General features: G+C 41.2%; 1 protein-coding gene across 1 annotated transcript in view; it reads right to left on the bottom strand.

Moving 5' to 3' along the window:
• Nucleotides 1-20962, bottom strand: part of DPYS (dihydropyrimidinase) — a 112512-nt gene that overhangs the window by 58639 nt on the left and 32911 nt on the right. Inside the window, exons 4-7 of the mRNA XM_049772945.1 lie at nt 17591-17780; nt 6744-6900; nt 4449-4590; nt 360-502 (exon numbers count right to left, since the gene is read on the bottom strand). Of these exons, the coding sequence (XP_049628902.1) occupies nt 360-502; nt 4449-4590; nt 6744-6900; nt 17591-17780 (632 nt within the window). The remainder of the gene's footprint in view (nt 1-359; nt 503-4448; nt 4591-6743; nt 6901-17590; nt 17781-20962) is intronic.

Raw genomic sequence — 20962 nt, 5'->3', positions numbered from 1 at the left:
TGGAAAGCTTTGAAAGGGCTGTCATTATATTGTGTTTTCCATTCAACCCTTTTCAAATGAAGCCTTTTCTTTCCTCCATTGCTCTGTACCTTCCTTTCACGTGAATGCAGATCCTTGCCAAGCACCAAAGTGGTTCATTCACATGCCTTTGACACACCTATCCAAGGAGTAACCCAAAACACTTTAAATTCTCCATGCTAAGTAAAGGGAATATTGGTACATCAAAACATTTATCTTGTACACAGTCTCGACATACCTGAGTGTGCCTACATAAATCACTATGTGAGAAACAGCTGATCAAGAACAGTGAAGAATTTCTTTGCAAGTTGGTGGGTTTTTCCTTAAGAACTCAGACTTACCTTGTGGCTTCTGGGTCCCAAATCACTATGTCAGCATCAGATCCCACAGCAATTCTTCCTTTTCTTGGATAAAGATTGAAGACTTTAGCTGCATTTGTGCTGGTAACGGCTACAAATCGGTTTTCATCCATTTTACCGCTGTGCTGTAACACAATTCGAAAAAGAAGATGCCTTTGTTCTTATAATCAAGTGTTTATAAAATACTCTAATTAATATGCATGTAAGGCCCATATCTATTATAACTAAACAGAACTAACTGTACCTAATTCTGTACAAGCATATCTGTGGATACTAATAAATATTAATCATAAAGATAATGATGGAATTGAAGAGGTAACTTATGGAAGTTTAAAGACAACTTTCCAAACAACTGTCAGTTGAAAGGCATTCCCCAAGGGGCGAAACTACAGTACAGCATTAGGGTATTTGCCTTGTATGCACCAGCTGGGGTTCAACTCCCAAGAAAGTATGTGGTCCCCTGAGCTCTGCCAGGAAGGACCTCTGGGTGTAGAGCCAGGAGTATGGCCCCAAAACCTCACAGAATTTTTAAAATACATAAATAAAAGAATTCATCATTAATTTTTCCTATCCTTCCCAGAATCACTAAGAGTTGGGGCCGGAGAGATAGCATGGAGGTAAGGCATTTGCCTTGCATGCAGAAGAAAGGTGGTTCAAATCTCGGCATCCCATATGGTCCCCCGAGCCTGCCAGGAGCAATTTCTGAGCATGGAGCCAGGGGTAACCCCTGAGCACTGCTGGGTGTGACCCAAAAACAAAAAACATCAACATCAAAAAGAATTACTAAGTCTTGTCAGTGATCTATTCCATTCTTATTTAAAGGTAACAACCACCATTTAATCTATCTATGATTTGACTGATTTACTGCAGAACCAAAATTCATGAGATGTTCCTGTAGACATCAGACAAAATAGTAAGTGAAGATATGCCTTTTCAGATGACTGTGTTTTCTGAAAAAAAAAATGTGCTCAGAGAATTCAATTTTGTACAACCTAAATTGAGATGAAATAAGTGCCAGAGTTAGTGAATTAACAGAGACCACACTGTTGATAGACTCCGGAACATTGAGTCCCTCTAGTAAAATATCTCAGATTTGTTAAATTTAGACTTCTGTGCATTTATTTGGTAATAATGCCCTTAAGACTATTGAATTATAATAGAAAATTTGTAGTAACCAATGATTAAGAACCATAACCTGAAAGGAATATGCCCCTAAGTCAATTACCTTAATGTTTTAGAAAATAACACATTTCCTGTATATGATGAAGAAATGTTTAATCTCTTGAAAGCCATTCATATCCCTGATGAATGATGAAAATCTACTCTAATGAAGTTTTTTTTTTTTGGTAATAAAATAGGTGCTAAGAGATGAGATAATTGGGGCCAGTGAGGTGGCGCTAGAGGTAAGGTGTCTGCCTTGCAAGTGCTAGCCAAGGAAGGACCGTGGTTCGATCCCCCGACGTCCCATATGGTCCCCCCAAGCTAGGGGCAATTTCTGAGCGCTTAGCCAGGAGTAACCCCTGAGCATCAAACGGGTGTGAAAAACCAAAAAACCAAAAAAAAAAAGAGATGAGATCATTACAGTTAAGGTCAAGGGAAAGGGAATGAAGAGAAAAATGTGGAATATTCTTTGATATAAACTAAATATTTAAATAGCACCCCACTAGTGATAAAGAAGAAAGAAAGAGTTTGAGAAAGAAGAATCATATGACAGATCATTTTGGATAGAAGAATCCAGACCTCGAGAACACCACAATCAAACCAGATACCCTCCTACAAAAATAGCCCAGCTACCTGACAGACTCAAGTAATCTCAGCAGCTGAATCTTTCCAGGTGAAACCAGACTATAAACTGAAAACTCTGGGGTGGGGCCAGAGCAGTGGTGCAGCAGTAGGGCATTGTTTGCCTTGAACACAGTTGATCTAGGACAGACTGTGGTTCGATCCCCCAGGGTCTCATATGGTTCCCCAACCCAGGAGTGATTTCTGAGTGCAGAGCCAGGAGTAACCCCTGAGTGTCTCTGGATATGGTGAAAAGAAGAGAAAGAAAGAAAGAAAGAAAGAAAGAAAGAAAGAAAGAAAGAAAGAAAGAAAGAAAGAAAGAAAGAAAGAAAGAAAGAAAGAAAGAAAGAAAGAAAGAAAGAAAGAAAGAAAAGAAAGAAAGAAGAAAGAAAGAAAGAAAGAAAGAAAGAAAGAAAGAAAGAGAAAGAAAGAAGAAAGAAAGAAAGAAAGAAAGAAAGAAAGAAAGAAAGAAAGAAGAGAGAAAGAGAAAGAAAGAAAGAAAGAAAGAAAGAGAAGAGAGAAAGAAGAAGAAAAAAGAAAGAAGAGAGAGAGAAGAGAGAAAGAGAGAAAGAAAGAAAGAAAGAAGGAAGGAAAGAAAGAAAGAAAGAAAGAAAGAAAGAAAGAAAGAAAGAAAGAAAAGAAAGAAAGAACGAAAGAGAGAAAGAAAGAAAGAAAAAGAGACAGAGAAAGAAGAAAGAAGGAAAGAAAAAGAAAGAAAGAAAGAAAGAAAGAAAGAGAAAGAGAGAACAAGAAAGACAGAAAGAAAAAGAGAGAGAAAGACAGAAAGAAAGAGAAAGAGAGAAAGACAGAAAGAAAGAGAAAGAGAAAGAGAAAGACAGACAGAAAGAGAGAAAGAGAGAAAGAAAGAAAAGAAAGAAAGAAAAAGAACGAAAGAAAGAAAGAAAGGAAGGAAGGAAGGAAGGAAGGAAGGAAGGAAGGAAGGAAGGAAGGAAGGAAGGAAGGAAGGAAGGAAGGAAGGAAGGAAGGAAAGGAAGGAAGAAAGGAAGAAGAAGAAGAAGGAAGAAGGAAGGAAGAAAGAAAAAGAAAACAAGAAAACTCTGGGGTATTCTTGAAACGGAGTTGATCCAAATTCTTTCACTACTACTGGAAAATCCAGCAGCCTCTATCATATTTGCCATTTTCCTGGTAGAAAAACACCAGCTCCTTTTCCAAGCTCCAAAAGAATATAGTCGGTGACTCTTCCCAGGCGTTCTAGTCCAGGTTGACTCTGGAGTTTTCTAGGAATGGAGGTTGAAAAGTTTCCCCTTTCTGCCTAAAGGCACAGCAGTCCACAACCATACCTGATACCCTTACACAGAAAAGCTCCACAATTTAACCTTATCAAATTTCAAAGCCAAAAAATTAGTTCCATATTTATAGATTCTGGACCATGTGACTGCACACACAAAACATCGAAAGTTCATAGTAGTATTAGCCAAGTACAGCAAAATGTTATGGGGCCACCAAATTAGGCGATCCTAAACTGTAACACAGAAGGCACAATTAACACGAACCATCAGAGTAAATCCTCAGACAATAACTTTAGCTATTGGCAATTATTATGAATTGACCCTTATCAAAAAGTTTTGATAATGTCTTTGTGTTGTAATAACAATATGAAGTAAATTTGTTTGTGCCTACATAAAGTCAGGCTATGATGGTGGGTGGGAGATTGGGGACACTGGTGAAGGAAAGGCCACACTGGTATTAGGATACTGTAGGTGTTTGAATATTTAAAGCCTGAAGTGACTGTATAATGAACAACTTGGTAAGTCACAGTATTATAATATAAGTAAAAAAAAAAACAAGAAAATACATTTCCAAGAGGGTGGTGAGTATTGTTGTTGTTGTTGTTGTTGTTGTTGTTGTTTTTTGAAAGGGGCTGGTAGGCCAAATAAGATTGGAAAACTCTACTCTAAACTAACCTGTGTTGAACAGAAATAATAGTATAAGGTAGGTACATGCCTTGTACCCACTGGACTCTCATTTGATTCCTCACACCACACAGTCTCCCAAAACACCATCAGATATAGCCCCAGAGTTCTGTTGCATTGTGGCCTCCAGGCATCCTAACTATTGTTGGGAGTACCCTTCCCCAAATTAAACTATACTAAGCTAACCTATGCAGAAAAATATGTTTCTTCCTTGGGAACCTGGGATGAGGGAGATGCCATGTGTTCTCAGCCTTTTCTCTAATGAGAACCAAGATTCTCTAAGAAGGCTGTGATCTTCAAAATCTGGTCTGAGAACAGATTAGGCCTGGGCAGAAGAGAAACTTGAGACACTCACCACGCCTTTCTCCCAGATGACTGACATCCGGTCCTCAACACCATTTACCCCATTAGGAATCTTGGTAAAATCATCCTTCCCAAGGGCTTTCTGACTGGTGTTGAATGTGCAGTGGTCGGTCCCTGTTGTGCTCAAATCGTCACTGTAAGAGACAAGCCCAGCAGAGTGAGTGGAGAGGAGATGGACCATCAGCAAAACGCAACCCAAATCTTCCTTAGCCTCCTGGCTCTCTTTGCAACTGAAAGTCAGATGCAGCAACGGAAAAGGGCTTCCTTTTGGGTGGAGATTGTTGCCCTACTCCTGTCTCTGTTCTAGAATGTGCCTTTGGAAAAATACTCTCCCAAGAAGTGTGGGTCATGCTTGACTTTGTCAAACTAGTCTGAGCTTCCATCACTCCTTAGTTCTACATATGAGTTGGTCTGACGATTCTAAGTGTCCACCCAAAAGGATCATGCCCTGCCCTTGAGGAACATGAGTTTCAGGATCACTGTAAAGAACAAAAATGAAGATTCCATAAAGAAACCCACAGAGGAACAGGCAGGTCCTCCAGGCCAGCTCCTAGCTCAGTAGCAACAGGATAAAGAGCAGAGGAGTGAATGGTTGATGATGTGGGTGTCACCAGAGATGAGAATTCTGCTCCAATTTATGAAGTACCATATTTTTTGTACCATAAGATGCACTACCCACCCAAAAGATGGGGGGAAATGTCTGTGCATGCTATGAGCAAATGCTGACTCCAGTGATGAGGAGTTCTTAGGGTTCCCAGAAAACTAGAAGAATACTTGAAACTTAAACTCTCCCAATTTGTTAATGACAGTCATAATTATCCTTAATGTCACATTGACTGCTGTTTGCTTAACAAGGTTGAAATATTATTCTCTTATAGTTTATTAAATAGTTTAGTATACAATTTTTTTATTTTTCTTCTTTTTATTGCATTTATTAGTACACCATTTGCTTTAGAATATTTTTTCTTGTTTCATCATCTAAAACTATGTGCATCTTATGGTCAAGTGTATTTTTTTTTTTTTTTTTTGGTTTTTGGGCCACACCCGGCAGTGCTCAGGGGTTACTCCTGGCATTCTACTCAGAAATAGCTCCTGGCAGGCACAGGGGACCATATGGGGCACCAGGATTCGAACCAACCACCTTTGGTCCAGGATTGGCTGCTTGCAAGGCAAACGCCGCTGTGCTATCTCTCCGGGCCCCGGTCAAGTGTATTTTATAGAGAAAAAATATGGTATCTCAGCAGTGTAAGAGCAGAAATTCAAAAGGAGGCAGAATGAAAGAGCAGTTAGAATAAGTTCTTTAAAAATCCATATCTGAACATCCATGAACAGGGAGGCAGGCAGGAAGGCAACAGATGGTGGAAGACTTGAGAACAATGGTCATAGTGGCACAGAAAGCAGCACCTCTAAAATTAATACAACCAACCTTTCATGGAATGTCCTTGAGAGCAAAACTCTTCATCTTCAGACTATCATGTCTGTGCCCTGGATTATGATCTGCTATGCCTTTTTACAGAGTTATTATGGCAGTATAAAAATAAAAATAATCAATAATACTGGATGATAAAACAAGGCACAGAGCAGTGGGATCTGGGCAACTAGTGGTGACAAGAGAAGGGATGGGACAGAGTGATAGCACAGCAGTAGGGCATTTGCCTTGCAGGCATTCAACCCCAATAGACCCCCTGTTCAATTCCTAACATCCTATATGGTTCCCTGAGCCTGCCAGGAGCAATTTTGAGCACAGAGCCAGGAGTAACCCCTGAGCGTCACCAGGTGTGACCCAACATCTCTACCCTTACCCCCCCCAAAAATAAACAAAAGAGAAGAGATGGGCTAGAGTGGTATCATAACAGGGAGGATATATGCTTTGCATGTGACTGTCCTGGATTGGATCCCTGGGATTCCATATGGTTCTCTGAGCCTGTCAGGAGTAATTTCTGAGCACATAGCCAGGATTAATCCCTGAGCACTTCCAGGCGTGTGGCCCAAAAACCAAAAACAAAAGAGACAGAGAGAGAAGGAAAATATTAATTTCAAATGATGTGGTGGATCTGTGTCCAGGAGAACCCCGGCTGTTCTATTTAGTAAATACCATCAATGTCTTTTGTTCTCTAGATGTGGAACTTTTTGGTGGACATCAAATGAAAGAGATATACTGGGGGGTTAAGAGAAGGTCCTAGATTAAGAGGTCAAGAGCTTCTTGGCCTACCCCCTCCCCAAATCTGAGACACATGAAACATTGTAAATAGGCAAAACACTTCAAGATGATCTGTTGAATGATTACTTAGCCAAGAGATTCATGAGAAAGTCAGGTGTTGAAGGGTCTGGGCGCAGGGGTGGCCCCATCACATGGTGAGCTGCATGATGCCAATCTTTGTGCCAGTAGTGTGTGCCATCTGTGCCAAGGCCAGCTGCGATCGGCTCTCCATAGACCACCTTCCCTGGAAAAGTCAAAGGATGCAATCAGCATCTTCATCTGTTCTGAAGGAACCTTCTGGCAAACATCTTTATCAGTAGAGGGTGTTGACACCCCAAAATGACTTATGTCTAGCCAAAAAATAAAGAATATATTCTTTCAGGGATCATTTCGATGGTTTGCCACATATTGAGAACAGGTTTTAAAAAATAAAAAAAATGAGTATCCAGACTGATAGGTTGCCTTGCACTGGTTGACCTAAGTTCTATCCTTGGCATCCCATATGGTCCCCTTAGCACTGCCAGAAGTAAGTCCTGAATGAAGAACCAAGAGTAGCCCCTGAGCATTGCCAGGTGTGGTCCCCCCAAATTAAGTTAAATTAAAAATAAAAATCACATAAACTAACAGTTTCTAGAGCACTTGCTTTGTGCCAGTGAGTGGACCCTGAAAATTAGGGTAGCACAAACCCACTTGCTGAAAGAGACTTGGCCACTGGTTAGCTTTAGCCCATTAGGTATGAAAGAAGTGCCGCATGATAACTCCAAGCAGAAGCTGTGGAACCCCCTCTTTCCTCTGTCATGAAAACAGCAGAAATTGCTCCTACAAGGTTGTCTAAGATGGGAGGGAATATAGAGTGAAAGAAGGAGCAAGCCCATGATATAAGTAAACTTGAATGAGAATTAAATATCAGAAGGTTCAGGACATTGTTAGTTTAGATTATGTGACAGCAGCCTAAATTCTAAGTCTCTAAGAACTAAGCCTCTATGTTTGCCATTCTACTGGAATTGTCTCAAAACCCTGACAAATACTACTATTTCCATTAAAACATGGTGATAAAACTTAGAGACTTAAATAACTCCTTGGAAGTGCCTTCTCATGCAGTTGACAAACATGGAATGAAGGGGGTAGAGCAATATGCTGAAGGTCCTAACTACTATGCTGTACTATCCTGAAAACAACTGTTATATGGAGTTGAACTATTGTTTAATTCTCTATCTCTGTTGCAAATGGATCCCCGGCTTACACACTTGTGCAGGACTTACACACTTGGGAGGATGTCTCTGAAAACTAAAGATCACTCAGATAAATAAAATTATAGCCATAAATGCATATTTTAAAATCATGCAAATTAAACTATCAGAAGCACACAGTGTTAGAAAAGTTAAAGAGTACAGAGTGAATTTGAATTTAAAATCAGAATCTTATCTCTGATTAGCATTTGTCAAAATAATAGATGCAAGGGCAACTCTCTGATCATATTCCAGCAGTTACAAAGGAGAAAGAGAATGGTAAAAGGTGCTGACCCATTCAATGGGTTAACTCCAGTTAACCACATGCCAGTTTATAGTGAAAATCCTCATCTCTAACTGAAATGAATTGATTTTCTCCAAGTTGAGAATGTGAAGATCTGTCAGTTCCAAGAATTGAATTCAACAGCAACGAATTTCTCTGTTAGGTAACAAACCATTTCTCCTTCAAACTACCCAAACTCCTATAGTTGGGCTAGGAGCAAAAGCAAAACTCAATGAACAAATGTTTTTTTTAGTACCCAACAGTAGCCTATGGTTATCCCCAAAGTTTTTTGTTTTTTGTTTTGGTTTTTGGTTTTGGTTTTTAGATCACAACCGGCAGCGCTCAGGGGTTACTCCTGGCTCTACGCTCAGAAATTGCTCCTTGCTGTCTCGGGGGACCATATGGGATGCCAGGATTCGAACCACTGACCTTCTGCATACAAGGCAAATGCCTTATCTCCATGCTATCTCTCTGGCCCCTATCCCCAAGGTTTTAACCACTGCCAAGATCCTTTATTTCCATGAGCCACACCCTCTTGATTCTTACCATCCTTAAGAGGGAGAAATACCTTTATCATATACACCAAGAGGCACCCATTTTTAACTCCTTATTTTTCTACCTACTCATTATTTTCTACCTACAATTTCTCCCTTTTCTGATCCTCTTGGGGAATTGTAGTTTTATGACCAATGTCTTTATTTTGTTTTGCTGCTTAATTTCACATCAATATATTGTGCCTAGGGGTGAGGTCATCCATTACTGATATTTTTCCTTCTGACTTATTTTTTTACACCCCCCCAATTTCTTACATTTTGCTACATAGCAAAAAATCTACCCTTTTGTATAGCTGAATAATATTCCATTGTATAAGTGTACCACATTTTCTTTATCCACTCATCTACTGATGGGTTTTTTGATAGCTATAATAATAATGAGCATTGGGATGGATAGAACTTTCTATGTTGATGTTTTTCTATCTTTCAGGGAGATACCCAGAAATGGAATTTCTGGATCACGCGGCAGCTCTATCTTTAGCAAGAAGCAATTATTTTTTAATGCAGACTGAGAGGCAATGTACCATTTACTGGGGAGATAACAGGATGGACACAATATTTTATTTGCAGGGACAAAGACACCTTCCTAATGCAAGCAAACTTCTTGCAGAGGCTTGGAATGGAAAAACTTGGAGACTTGATCTGCAATTATTTTTCAAGGTGCCAGCTCAGGATTTTTCTTGGTGCTTCATCATAGAGAAAAGATCCTTATCATTTGGTCTATTCAACCATTTGGCCCATCAAGATGTAATGGAAATACAGTTCCAAAACTTCTACTATTTTAATGGCTCTCAGGAAAAATTAAAAGTGTCAGCATTTACCTGAAGTCTTCCAGAGTGTTTTGAAACTGGATGACAGGTAATTTCCTTGGAAGAGCTTAGCACCTTTAAAATGTGACAAGCTACATTTTTTTAGACAGGACACTTTTTGAGATGTACACAAGATCTTCCCAAACTATTTTAGACTGTCTCCCCTTTAGATGTATCTAGATCTCACAGATAAAGTAAAAATTTCTAACTTCTCTTTCTCTCATTTTCAAATAATTAAAATACATGCAAAAAATAAAAGAGGGGTGGATATCAGACAGTCTTGATAATCAATAAATTGAATAATTTAGCCTCATCAAAAGCTCTGTTAAGTTTAAGTAAAAAATAATAGGGATCAGAGCAATAGCACAGAGGTAGGGTGGTTGCCTTGCACGCCACCTACTGACCCACAACAGATCCAGGTTTGAATCCTGGCATCCCATAAGGTCCCCCAAGCCTGCCAGGAGCGATTTCTGAATGCAGAGCCAGGAGTAATCTCTGAGCGCTGCTGGGTGTGGCCCCAAAACCAATCAATAAAAATAAAGGAAATATTAACATGGAACTCAAAGATATAATACAGGAGGTAGGGTACTTGTCTTGCCTATAGTTGACCTGGATTTGGTCCCCAGCACCAGATATGATCCTCTGATCACTGATTGGAGTGATCCCTGAGTAAAGAGTGAGGAGTAAGCTCTGAATACAGTCAGGTAGGACCCCTAAACAAGCAAAAGTTTCTAACAAGTATAGCACACCACAGTTTGTAATACTCATTTGGCCGTCATCACAATTGGCTATTCGCATGGCAGATTAATGGAAGTGGTACACAATGACCAACTCATTAGCTCAGACACAAAGCTAGTAGGTAGAACACCCAACTGCCAGTCCAAGTAATGTTCTGATACCAGCCATGTGCATGTTGTTACAAAGGAAAGTGCTAGAGCTTTCAGTTCTTGGTAATAAGCACTTTTTTGAAAAAGTAATTTTTAATTGAATCACCATGAGATACACAGTTACAAAGGAATTTTTATATAATTTCTCACACCCCCATCTTGAAGGGCAAAGGAAGTGGATCTGGAACAGGGCCACCACAGGAATAATTCAAACCAAGCTGAAGAGATGAAATGGGTCTGGAGATCCTTCCATCATATGGAGAGAGTGAGATCTGCCCAAAATTCAGTCTTTATTGAGAAGAATAGGACCACCCAAAGGGTGGAGAAAAGGTTGGGGTAGAGAGCCTGTTCAGAGGTTATTCCCGCTCTGGTGGGATTTAGATATGTAAAGAAGGTGCCATAGTGGTGAAGGGAAATAAGTCTGTTAATCCATACAGATTTAAGGAAAGACTGATTATAACAACAGTTGTTCATGATTGAGTTTTAATCATACAATGTCCAACACTCACCCCTTCACCAGTGCACATTTCCCACCATCAAAAGTCAGGCATTTCTAAAAGTGTAAATCAACCACAAACTACCCTTGTAGATGAACAATTTTCCAGTCTCATTTACTGGTTTCACTGGTGATAACTAGCAAGTATGAAAAATTTAATGAAAAATTCTCTCTCTGGCTTCCTCTGGAACTCTCCAGATTTCATTTGGGACTAGTTGGTTTTCACTCCTCTTGGGAGCCAGTGCATCTTCATCATGAATCCCCTCCCACTATCTCAGCAAGCTCCAAATTATGTTGTACCTGTCTAACACTAGGTATCCTCACTTCCTTTCTCCATCCTTGGACTCAAAACCCCAACAGATTGCACTTAGTAGGCAATCTCTCATTTAAAGAGGTTTGAAAGATCTTTCCAAATGAAGCATTCCTTCCATTCAAACTGACCCTAACCCCCATCACCAGCAGCAAGCAGCCTGTGTATTGTAGAAACTGGTGAGAGTAGCTTCTTCAGCCAATGAAGTATCTATAAAGGGGGAGGTGTGAGAGCAGATTCTTAGAGCTTGTGTAGATTCAACACTGGTTGGTGTCTGGTTAAGTGAGAAGATATATTCAAGGTTGAAAGAGTCTCAGAAGCTGGACAGGGTGCCTGGCTAACAGAAAACCAGCCACATATATAAGAACAATTCCTTTGAACCAAAAGGATAGAGTCGAACCTTCTTGAATTCCACTTTTTTGAACGCTGAATATTTGCAAAGGGTATTTGAGAAGAGGAATGTATAACAAGCTGAAGCAGCAAAGAAGAGCAGCTCACAGGTTCAGAGCCCAATTTTGCAATTTTTTTGTTTTTGTTTTTGTTTTTGGGCCACACCCTGTGACGCTCAGGGGTTACTCCTGGCTATGCGCTCAGAAGTTGCTCCTGGCTTCTTGGGGGACCATATGGGACGCCGGGGGATTGAACCGCGGTCCGTCCTAGGCTAGCACAGGCAAGGCAGGCACCTTACCTCCAGCGCCACCGCCCGGCCCCAATTTTGCAATTTTTTAATGGGGGAATCTTTTTCCTTGGAAGGATGTTTGGGTCAGGCTCTGCAGTTCACAGCGACTGCTCCTATCTCTGTGCTCAACAATGACAACCTAAAGGTGATCAGGGAGCTGTCAGCAGTGCTAGGAGTCAAAATGGATCTGCTGCAAGAACTTGAACTCCTATACTATCTCCCGGCCCTATGGCTAGTAATCTTATATAAGAGAAGCCTGTGCTATTACTAATGAATGGTAGTAACATTTAGCTTGAAAGTTAGAACAGTTAGAAAAGGAGACATATCATAATTGATGGGATAAAAAAAATAGCAAACCTGAAAACTAAACTGTATTAGAACAGGAGCCAGGCACATATTAGACCCTCAGCAGACAATATTTGCTGTTATAATCACTGATTTTCATAATGTTCTTTTCTGGGCATACAGTTGGTCATCACATATAGTCAAATTTCACAGCCTTGTATTGCTAGGCAACTATAAGAAATAATTCATGATCAACTTTCCTTTGTGAAAATCACTGGAGCAGTGATTTTGCCTACTACTACTACTACCACCTTGTCGTAGGCAAATGAAGCACAGGGATTTAGTTGTTTGTCTTTTGTTTGTTTTTAGGCCACACACACAGTGGTGCTCAGGGATTATTTCTGGCTCTGCACTCCTGGAGGTGCTCCAGGGACCATGCGGGATGCTGGAGAGCAAACCAGTGTCAGCCAAGTGCAAGACAAATGCCCTATCCATTGTGCTATTGCTCTGGCCTCAAGGGGTTTTGTTCTTAAGTGCTCATTCTGAGTCATCAAGTCTGAGATGGGATTCAGATTCCGTGTCCCTAACACTCTCTTGGAGGGTAATGTGGGTGAGGCATTCCAGAGATCTCACTTGAATGGCAAGGTCCTAAATGAAAGTAAGGGCTCATGATATCAATATATAATAATATAATACAGATAGGAAATGCTCATAATATAAAGCTCTGACATTGAATTATTTCTACTTTTGTGCTTCTGTAATGAGGAGTTTGTTGGGACCACACCCAGCAGTGTGTGCTAGGTGTCACCCCAACAACTCCTGGCTCTGTGCTTAGAAGTGACCCCCCCGTGGTTGCTGGTGAGCATTTTTGGAGCTGGAGATTTGAACCCTACTATCACAGCATGTAAACCCCATGATTCCTAATACAAATGGATAGGGCTCAAAACCAATCAAACAAGCAAAACAAAAAAAAAAATAGATCTTCCAGATAGGATGCATCAAAGACCTTGATAAATCCTGGCTTAATCAGGTCATGCAATTCAAAATTGCTTACAGGAAAAGTCAGAAGGGCTGGATCCTATAAGACAGGAGATTGCCTCTCTTCGTCAGCCTCACCAGCACCTACAATCCATCTCCAATGTACTCCTTCCAGCACCGTAAGACACCAATGTTGTGTCCTCTTAGGTACCTGAGCTCATTAGAGCATCAAGAGAAATCAAATGCACCTTTCATGTAGGAGCCAGCAAAGGGAGATGGCTATTGTTTTTATTTTTATCTATAGTAGCTTAAGACTACAAACAGGAGCAGAATGATAGTACAGTGGGTAGAGCTCTTTGCCTTGTAAGAGGGCAACCCAGGCACCCCTTATGGTCTCTAAGCACTAACAGGATTGATCCTTGATTATAAAGCCAAGAGTAAGCCCTGGGTAGGACTCAAAAAACAAATAAACAAAATAGACTGGAAACAGACCAATGGCTGTTCCCAGGGTGAGTTAATGACAACTTTTAGTCTATACTTGACAAAAATGGTGAGAAAATTCAGTACTGAGAGGACTCATCTCTATCCCATTTTTTTATTATAGAAAAATAAAGCTAGAGATATAGTTTAGGAGCTAAGGATTTGTTGCGCAAGTGGCCAACTTGGGTTTAATCTCCAGCAAACTATGTGATAGCCCAATTTCCATAAAAAGTGATTTCTGAGTATAAAGTCAGGAGTAATCCCTGAGTACAGCCATGTGTGAACCCAAAATAAAAACAAAAAATAATAGTAATAATATTTTTAAAAGTGAATACTTCCTATGCCAAATGCTACAAAAAAGGCTAACATTCATTTTTTTCCCTTTTACATCTCATGCTATGGGAGAGGTGTTATAGCTACTTGTTTTTGTTTGGAGACCACATACAGTGGTGCTCAGAGCCATATGAGCTTCTGGGGATCAAACTGGTGTCAGCTGTGTGTAAGGCAAGCACTTTATCTGCTGTTCTGGAAAGAAAGAACATAAACTGTGGAGAGGGACTGAGGGAAATGAAGTTAGAACCAGGCGTGGCATAAAGCTGGGAGGGGAAGAAATGTCACAGGTACTTTGTGGGGGCAGTAACTTTGTAATCAATGTCATTAACTTAAATAGGATTTTAACCAAATTGCCTAAATGATAATTTTTTAAATGTTAAAGGAATTACTAAATTCAGGAAATAAATTATGTATGGGATGTGGAATGAAGGAGGTAAGAGAAGAAAGGAAGATCTCTTCTGGAAAATTTATATCACCTTTACTTCGGGACCGTGTTGGAAAAGTTCAGTTATATTGTAAAATAATGGAACTGTCCACGCTTCAGTTTAATCATTTTTCTGTCTATGATTTACACCTGAGAATTTTCCCCAGGTTTTTTTTTTTTTTTTTTTTTTTCAGGCACTCCATGGAATTCTGGCCTGGTACAAAATAGTCAAAATCAAGAAAGTGTTCTGTGACAGAGCTGTCAAAATGGGAGCTTACTGGTGGGATAAGATTGACCCATTTCTGCTGATTCAGTGTTTTTTAAATCGTATTTTGACAGGCTGAGCCTGACAGGTGCTGGGACACAGCACCCCATTTACAAAGCAAATGATTACACAACACCCAGAGAGCTGACAGCAGCGCGCCCCCGGTGGTACAGATGTAGTACTGCAGTTGCAAGTTGGCAATATTTTCTTTATCAAAGCCTGTGCTTGGGGGCTGGCGCGATGGATCTCTGCCTTGCCAGCGCTAGCCTAAGACGATCCCCCGGTGTCCCATATGGTCCCCCAAGCCAGGAGCGACTTCTGAGCGCATAGCCAGGAGTAACCCCTGAGCGTCACCAGGTGTGGCCCAAAAACCATAAACCAAAACCAAAAACAACAACAACAACAATAACAAAAAAGCCTGTGCTTGAAAAAGGAAATTAAGCTCACCACAAGAGTGATGAGCACAGTTATAGAAATAACTACACTGAGAACTACCATAATCAAGTGAATGAATGAGGGAACTGGAAAGCCTGTCTGGAGTACAGGTGGGGGTGGGGTGGGATGGAGGGAGATTTGGGACTTTGGTGGCGGGAATGTTGCACTGGTGAAGAGGGGTGATCTTTATAGGACTGAAACCTTATCACAATCATTTATGTAATCAAGATATCCAAATAAAGAGAAAAAAATAATCTTAAAAAAAAAAAGAATTGATATATCTATATTGCATTTAAATTATAATTTATTTCAAATAATGTGAAATTATATACAAAAATTTTAAATAGTTAGCTAATTTTTTCTCACTATTGTCCATCCCACTGATTTTTTTAATGAAATGAATAAATAAATGGACATGCAAGAGCTAAAAAAAAAAAAAAAAAAAAAAGAAAAAGGAAATTCTGTAGCCTGGTGCCAGGCATGGTTGGTAGCAAAGTTTTATTCCTGTGAGAAACTGAATTTACTCTTGACACATGATACTGCTGATTTTTTTTTTGAAATGCATTTAGCTTATACAGAATCTTTTCTGCAACTTCATCAGCAAGAAGCAAGTTTTGAAAAAAATGTATTTCTGGTATCAATTTTAGACATGCTAAATCTATTTTCATAGTTTCATCCATCCATATAATAAAAATGTAGTCAGTTTCTGTTTTTTTCTTAAATAACAACATGATTTATAAAATGATTTCTGATTATCTGGGTTCTAAAAGTGAAGTAAGTTAGAAGCAAATCCCAGAAGTTATATAGTCAATGGATCAAATGTATTTAGAGAAGGGGAGATAGGTCACATTCAATAATGCTCAGGTCATACTCCTGGATTTGTGCTCAGAGATCACTCCTGGCAGTTCTCAGGAGATACGATGTGAGCCAGAGATCAAACCAAGGCCCACAATGTACAAAGCAAAAACCCTAATCACTGTTCTGTCTCTCTGCATTGAATCAAATACATCTTATTTGTTTCTCATCCTTTTACCAGCACTGGCAAAGAAATCAGGTTATTTCTCTACTCAAGTCATATAATAAAGGGGAGGATTTCCTCCACTTTTTAAAAAGAAAATCGTAAATAAATTCAAAGGATGGAAGACAAATAGGAAATTTAATCATGTAAATAACTTTGATTTTGAACATCTTAAAGTCATTGTCACAAAAACTACATGTTTTATTTTGCTTTTGGACCACACTCAGTGATGCTCAGGGGTTACTCCTGCCTCTGCTCAGATCTCATTTCTGGCGAAGATTGGGGGACTATATGGGATGCTGAGGATCAAATGCCAGTCAGTTGCATGCAAGGCAAACACCTTAACTACTGTACTATCTCTCCAGTCTAGAAACTACATATTTTCATTGCTTTAACATCTAAGTAGCAACAAGACCCATCAATTTAATTCAAAAAATTGTGTTGAGTATCAACAACATTTTTTTTTCCTTTGGTTTTTGGACCACACCCGGTGATGCTCAGGGGTTACTCCTGGCTATGCACTCAGAAATCACTCCTGGCTTGGGGGACCATATGGGAAGCTAGGGGATCAAATGGAGATTCATCCTGGGTCAGCCACATACAAGGCAAACACCCTACCACTGTGCTCTCTCTCCAGCCCCTCAAGAAGATTTTTTTTCAATGACTTTTTAACTCTGTATCTCAAGGTGATTTAATTCAAAAAAAGTGTTTATGGGCCGGAGTGATAGCACAGTGGTAGGGTGGTAGGGTGTTGTTTGCCTTGCAATCAGCCAACAACGTGGAACTGGCCCAGGTTCAATTACCAGTATCCCATATATTCCCCCGAGCCTGGCAGGAGCAATTTCTGAGCACAGAGCCAGGAGTAACCCCTGAGTGCTGCCTGATGTGGCCCAAAAACCAAAAAAAAAATTTTTTTTTAAAGAAAAGTATGCTTAATTCCTCATTCGTTCTTTTTCCTGCCCTCTTCTGTTCATAAACTATGGAGACAGACTAAAAAGACAGGGCTGTTTCCTAAAAACTTTTACCATCTTAATCAGGTTCAAAAGTGATTTGCATGAACAGAAGAGAGTACCGGGGCAAAGTATTCACCTGGCATACGGGTGACCCAGGTTCAAATGCACTACATATGGTTCCTCGAGCTCTGCTAGGGTATATTCCAGAGCATAGAGGCTGGAAGCACACCCCCAACCCACCCCAGTACCGCAGGGTGTTGTCAATCTCCATGCCCAAAATTGACTTTCAAGCCCAAGCATGAAAGGTTAAGGATTTAGGAGTGAAGGAAAGAACTGAATAGGAAAGACCTACAGGAAGAGAAGATGGATGAAGTGTTGGGCATTCAGGAGGGAAAATGCCAGGAGATGCTGCCCAGATGCTAGCTACAGCCTATGGAGAATCGGCCACAATTTTCTTCTAAGCCAAACAGTGGCCGCTCTTCCTGCACTCCATACTGCACACAGGTCAAGACTTACCTTCTCTCCTGGCCTCAGCTACTACCCTGGCTGCAGACTTGCTCATAACATGCACAACATACAGGGGACAGTTGACTGCACTGGCGATGGTGACAGCCCTCAGCGTGGCCTCTGCCTCCACAGCTTCTGGCCGGCACAGCTCGTGGCCCTCGGGCCCTGTGATCCCCAAGCTCAGCATCTTCTTTGCTCCCTGAGAAGGTAACAAAGGGCAATGGTTCAGATGCCCAGCACCATAGATGGTCCCCTGAGCCCCACCCCCCAAGGAAGAAGCCCTGAGTGCAGTGCCAGGAGTGAGCCCTGAGCATTATTGGGAATGACCCCCAAACCCAACAAAACATAAATAAATAAATAAATAAATAAATGGCAACAGAGATACATGAAGGCAAGAATGTTCACTATTGGCAAACATGTTGTTTTACAGGCTGGTAAACTGCCACACATCTATTAGGTACTGAGGCTGTGTGTACAAATTTGGTAACTATAATTTTTTTTGTTGTTTTTTTTGGGCCACAGCCGTTTGATGCTCAGGGGTTACTCATGGCTAAGCGCTCAGAAATTGCCCCTGGCTTGGGGGGACCATATGGGACGCGGTGTGTGTGTGTGTGTGTGTGTGTGTGTGTGTGTGTGTGTGTGTGTGTGTGTGTGTGTCAAACCGTGGTCCTTCCTTGGCTAGCCCTTGCAAGGCAGACACCTTACCTCTAGAGCCACCTCGCTGGCCCCATGGTAACTTGTACTGTATGAAAAAGGTTCCATAAGATTATTCTTGGAATTGTATATAAAAATATTTCCTTAGGATTGTTCTGTGACTATTGCCCCACCTAAACCTTCCAGGTGGGGGCGCTGTGGAGTTGGCAATAAATAGCTTGATGGACAGGGGAGAGGGGTCCATTTGCGAAAGCTGTTTGCAGGCTGCAAGAGGATTCTCTCGCTCTCTCTCTTTGCCCAATCTTTTACACCCTATCCTTCTTGTCTGTGTGGATTATTATTTGCTGCGGATAAATATTACCAAGGTCTCCCCCCGAAAGGGGACAAGGGGATGGGAAGTAATTTCTCATTCTGGGGACTGTTCTTGGATTCACAAATACCCAACAAAGGATTTGACAGCACAGATAATTTACAGTAACTATCATTTTACAGCTCTAATCGTGCACGTATTCTTACATATTTATTTTTATAAAAATAAATATTTGTTTGTTTGGGGCTACACCTATTAGGATCAGTGTTTATTGTGAGGGGATCTCCTACCAGATTCAGGGGACCATAAGAGATGTTGGTGATCAAACCCAGATTGGCTGAATGCAAGGCAAATGCCCTACATATTGCACTATATCTCTAACCCCACATATTTTTTTTAAGAATTTGTGCTTTTTGTGAACCGAAGTGATAGTACAGCATTCAATCTCTAGCATATGGTCCTCCAAGCACTAGCAGAAATGATTCCTGAGTACAGAGCCTATCTGTGTCCCCAAAACCAAAAACCTAGATAGATAATTCTTTTTTTTTTTTTTTTAATTTTAGAATTACACTTTGAAGTGCTCAGGGCTAATCCTGGTTTTGTGCCCTGGGCATGCTCCTGGTGGTGCTTGAAAACCAGATGGTGTCTGGGACAGAGCCTGGAGCTCCTGTGTGTAGAGCTTGTTCTCAGCCTGTTAACTGGTGTCTCTGGCAGCCCACACCATCTACATACTTAGCACTTGTAATTAAAAAGGTCAGAAATCTAAGAGGGCAATTCTCATACCATCCTCTGGAAAACAGTGCCCCTATTTAGAGCTCGGGACTTGTTCAGAAGAAAGAAGTTAAAAGAAATGACCCTAATTCCCAGCATCAGAGCCTTGCTGAGAGACTCGTTCATGGCCATTAATTCCCCTTTAACTGAGTCCCAGTCCTCACAGTCTGTTGAATGGGCTGCTCTATGATTTCATTGCCTCCTGACAAGCAGGCCTGAAGTCAAGACTGGAAATGGGCTGGAGCCATAGTACAGAGGATAAGTAAGGAACTACTCTGGTTCAATACTCAGCACTGTATAGGGTTCCCTCTAAACACCATTAGGAGTAATCCATGAACACAGAACCAGGATTAAGCTCTGAGCATCCTGGGGGGTTGTTCTAATACTGACCCCCCCCCCAAATAGGACTTCCTCCAAATCAGGAATCGGAGGCAATGCCTACTGAGACCTGAGAGATAATACAATGAAGTTTCACATGTAGGAGGTCCAGGTTTGATACTGGCCATACTTGATCTCTGAGCATCACAAGGAGCAACCTCTGAGCACAGAACTGGGAAAAGCCCCCCTCCTCAGCATATCAGAGTGTGAGGCCCCAAATAAAACAGAATAAGAAGTGGCCTAGAAGCCTGGATGGTGGGTTTCTGACTCTGGCTCTTTTCATTATCCCCCTAGTTCCTGGGCCCAAGCTCAGTCTTACCAGCTTTAGTGGAAGCTGAGCCTTGGGGGAGAAAAATCTCTGCTAATGAAAAGAGGAAGGAAGGGGTAGCTCTTTAAACCTTGCAGGCTCTGCCTCTGGCAATGCTAATGAACAGAAGGGACATTGTGAGCATTTCTGACTAGGAGTTGCTAGCTCCATGGGCTGAGCTCAGGACTGGGCAAGCAGGAGGATGGGTTTGAGTCTCAGGACTGGAGTGTTCCCCAGCTCTTGTGAATCCTGAGCACAGAGCCAACAGAAATCCTGGAGCACTGCTGAGTGTGGCCCTAAAGCAAAACAAAGCCAAAAAAAATCAGGGAATAAACTTTATTCTCTGGGACCAAAGAGTACAATAGCTAAGGCTATCTGGACTCAGTGCCCTGAGCATTTCGAGGAGTGATCCCCAGTGCAGTTAAGACTAGGCCCTGAGCATCTGAGCATGGCTAAATGGGGGTGGGGGGGTGGATAGGCAACATAAGAATAGAGCGCCAGTGAATCTCCAGTTTCTGAAAAGAGATGGGGACTTGCCTTTTTTTTTAATTTTTAGGCCACACCCAGCGGTACTCAGAGCTTACTCCTGGCTCTGCACTCAGGAATTACTATTGCTCCTGGCATTCTCAGAGGACAATATGGGATATGCCAGGGATGGAACCTGGCTTTAGCCTCATGCAAGGCAAGTGGACCCTATCTCTGCCGCCCCTGAAGAAGGGAGCTTTAACTAGTTACCCACACACACAGCATCTGGCATCATGTTATACTGATGTGTATATGGTACAACCAACTGCCTAAGCTGCTGTACAAAGCAAAGTGCTAGAGAAACATGGAGACAGCTCAAAAGGCCAGAGTACAAGCTTTGCATGCAGGAGTCCTGGGTTTGATTCCCAGCACTGAAGGTTCCCCTGAGCACTGCCAGAAAACATAGTAAGAGAGCACCGAGGTGCACAGAACAAGG

This window comes from Suncus etruscus, chromosome 5 (assembly GCF_024139225.1).
Source record: "Suncus etruscus isolate mSunEtr1 chromosome 5, mSunEtr1.pri.cur, whole genome shotgun sequence".
NCBI classification, from domain to species: domain Eukaryota; kingdom Metazoa; phylum Chordata; class Mammalia; order Eulipotyphla; family Soricidae; genus Suncus; species Suncus etruscus.
The sequence above is the reverse complement of the archived record's forward strand: the minus strand, read 5'-3'. Positions and strand labels throughout refer to the sequence as shown.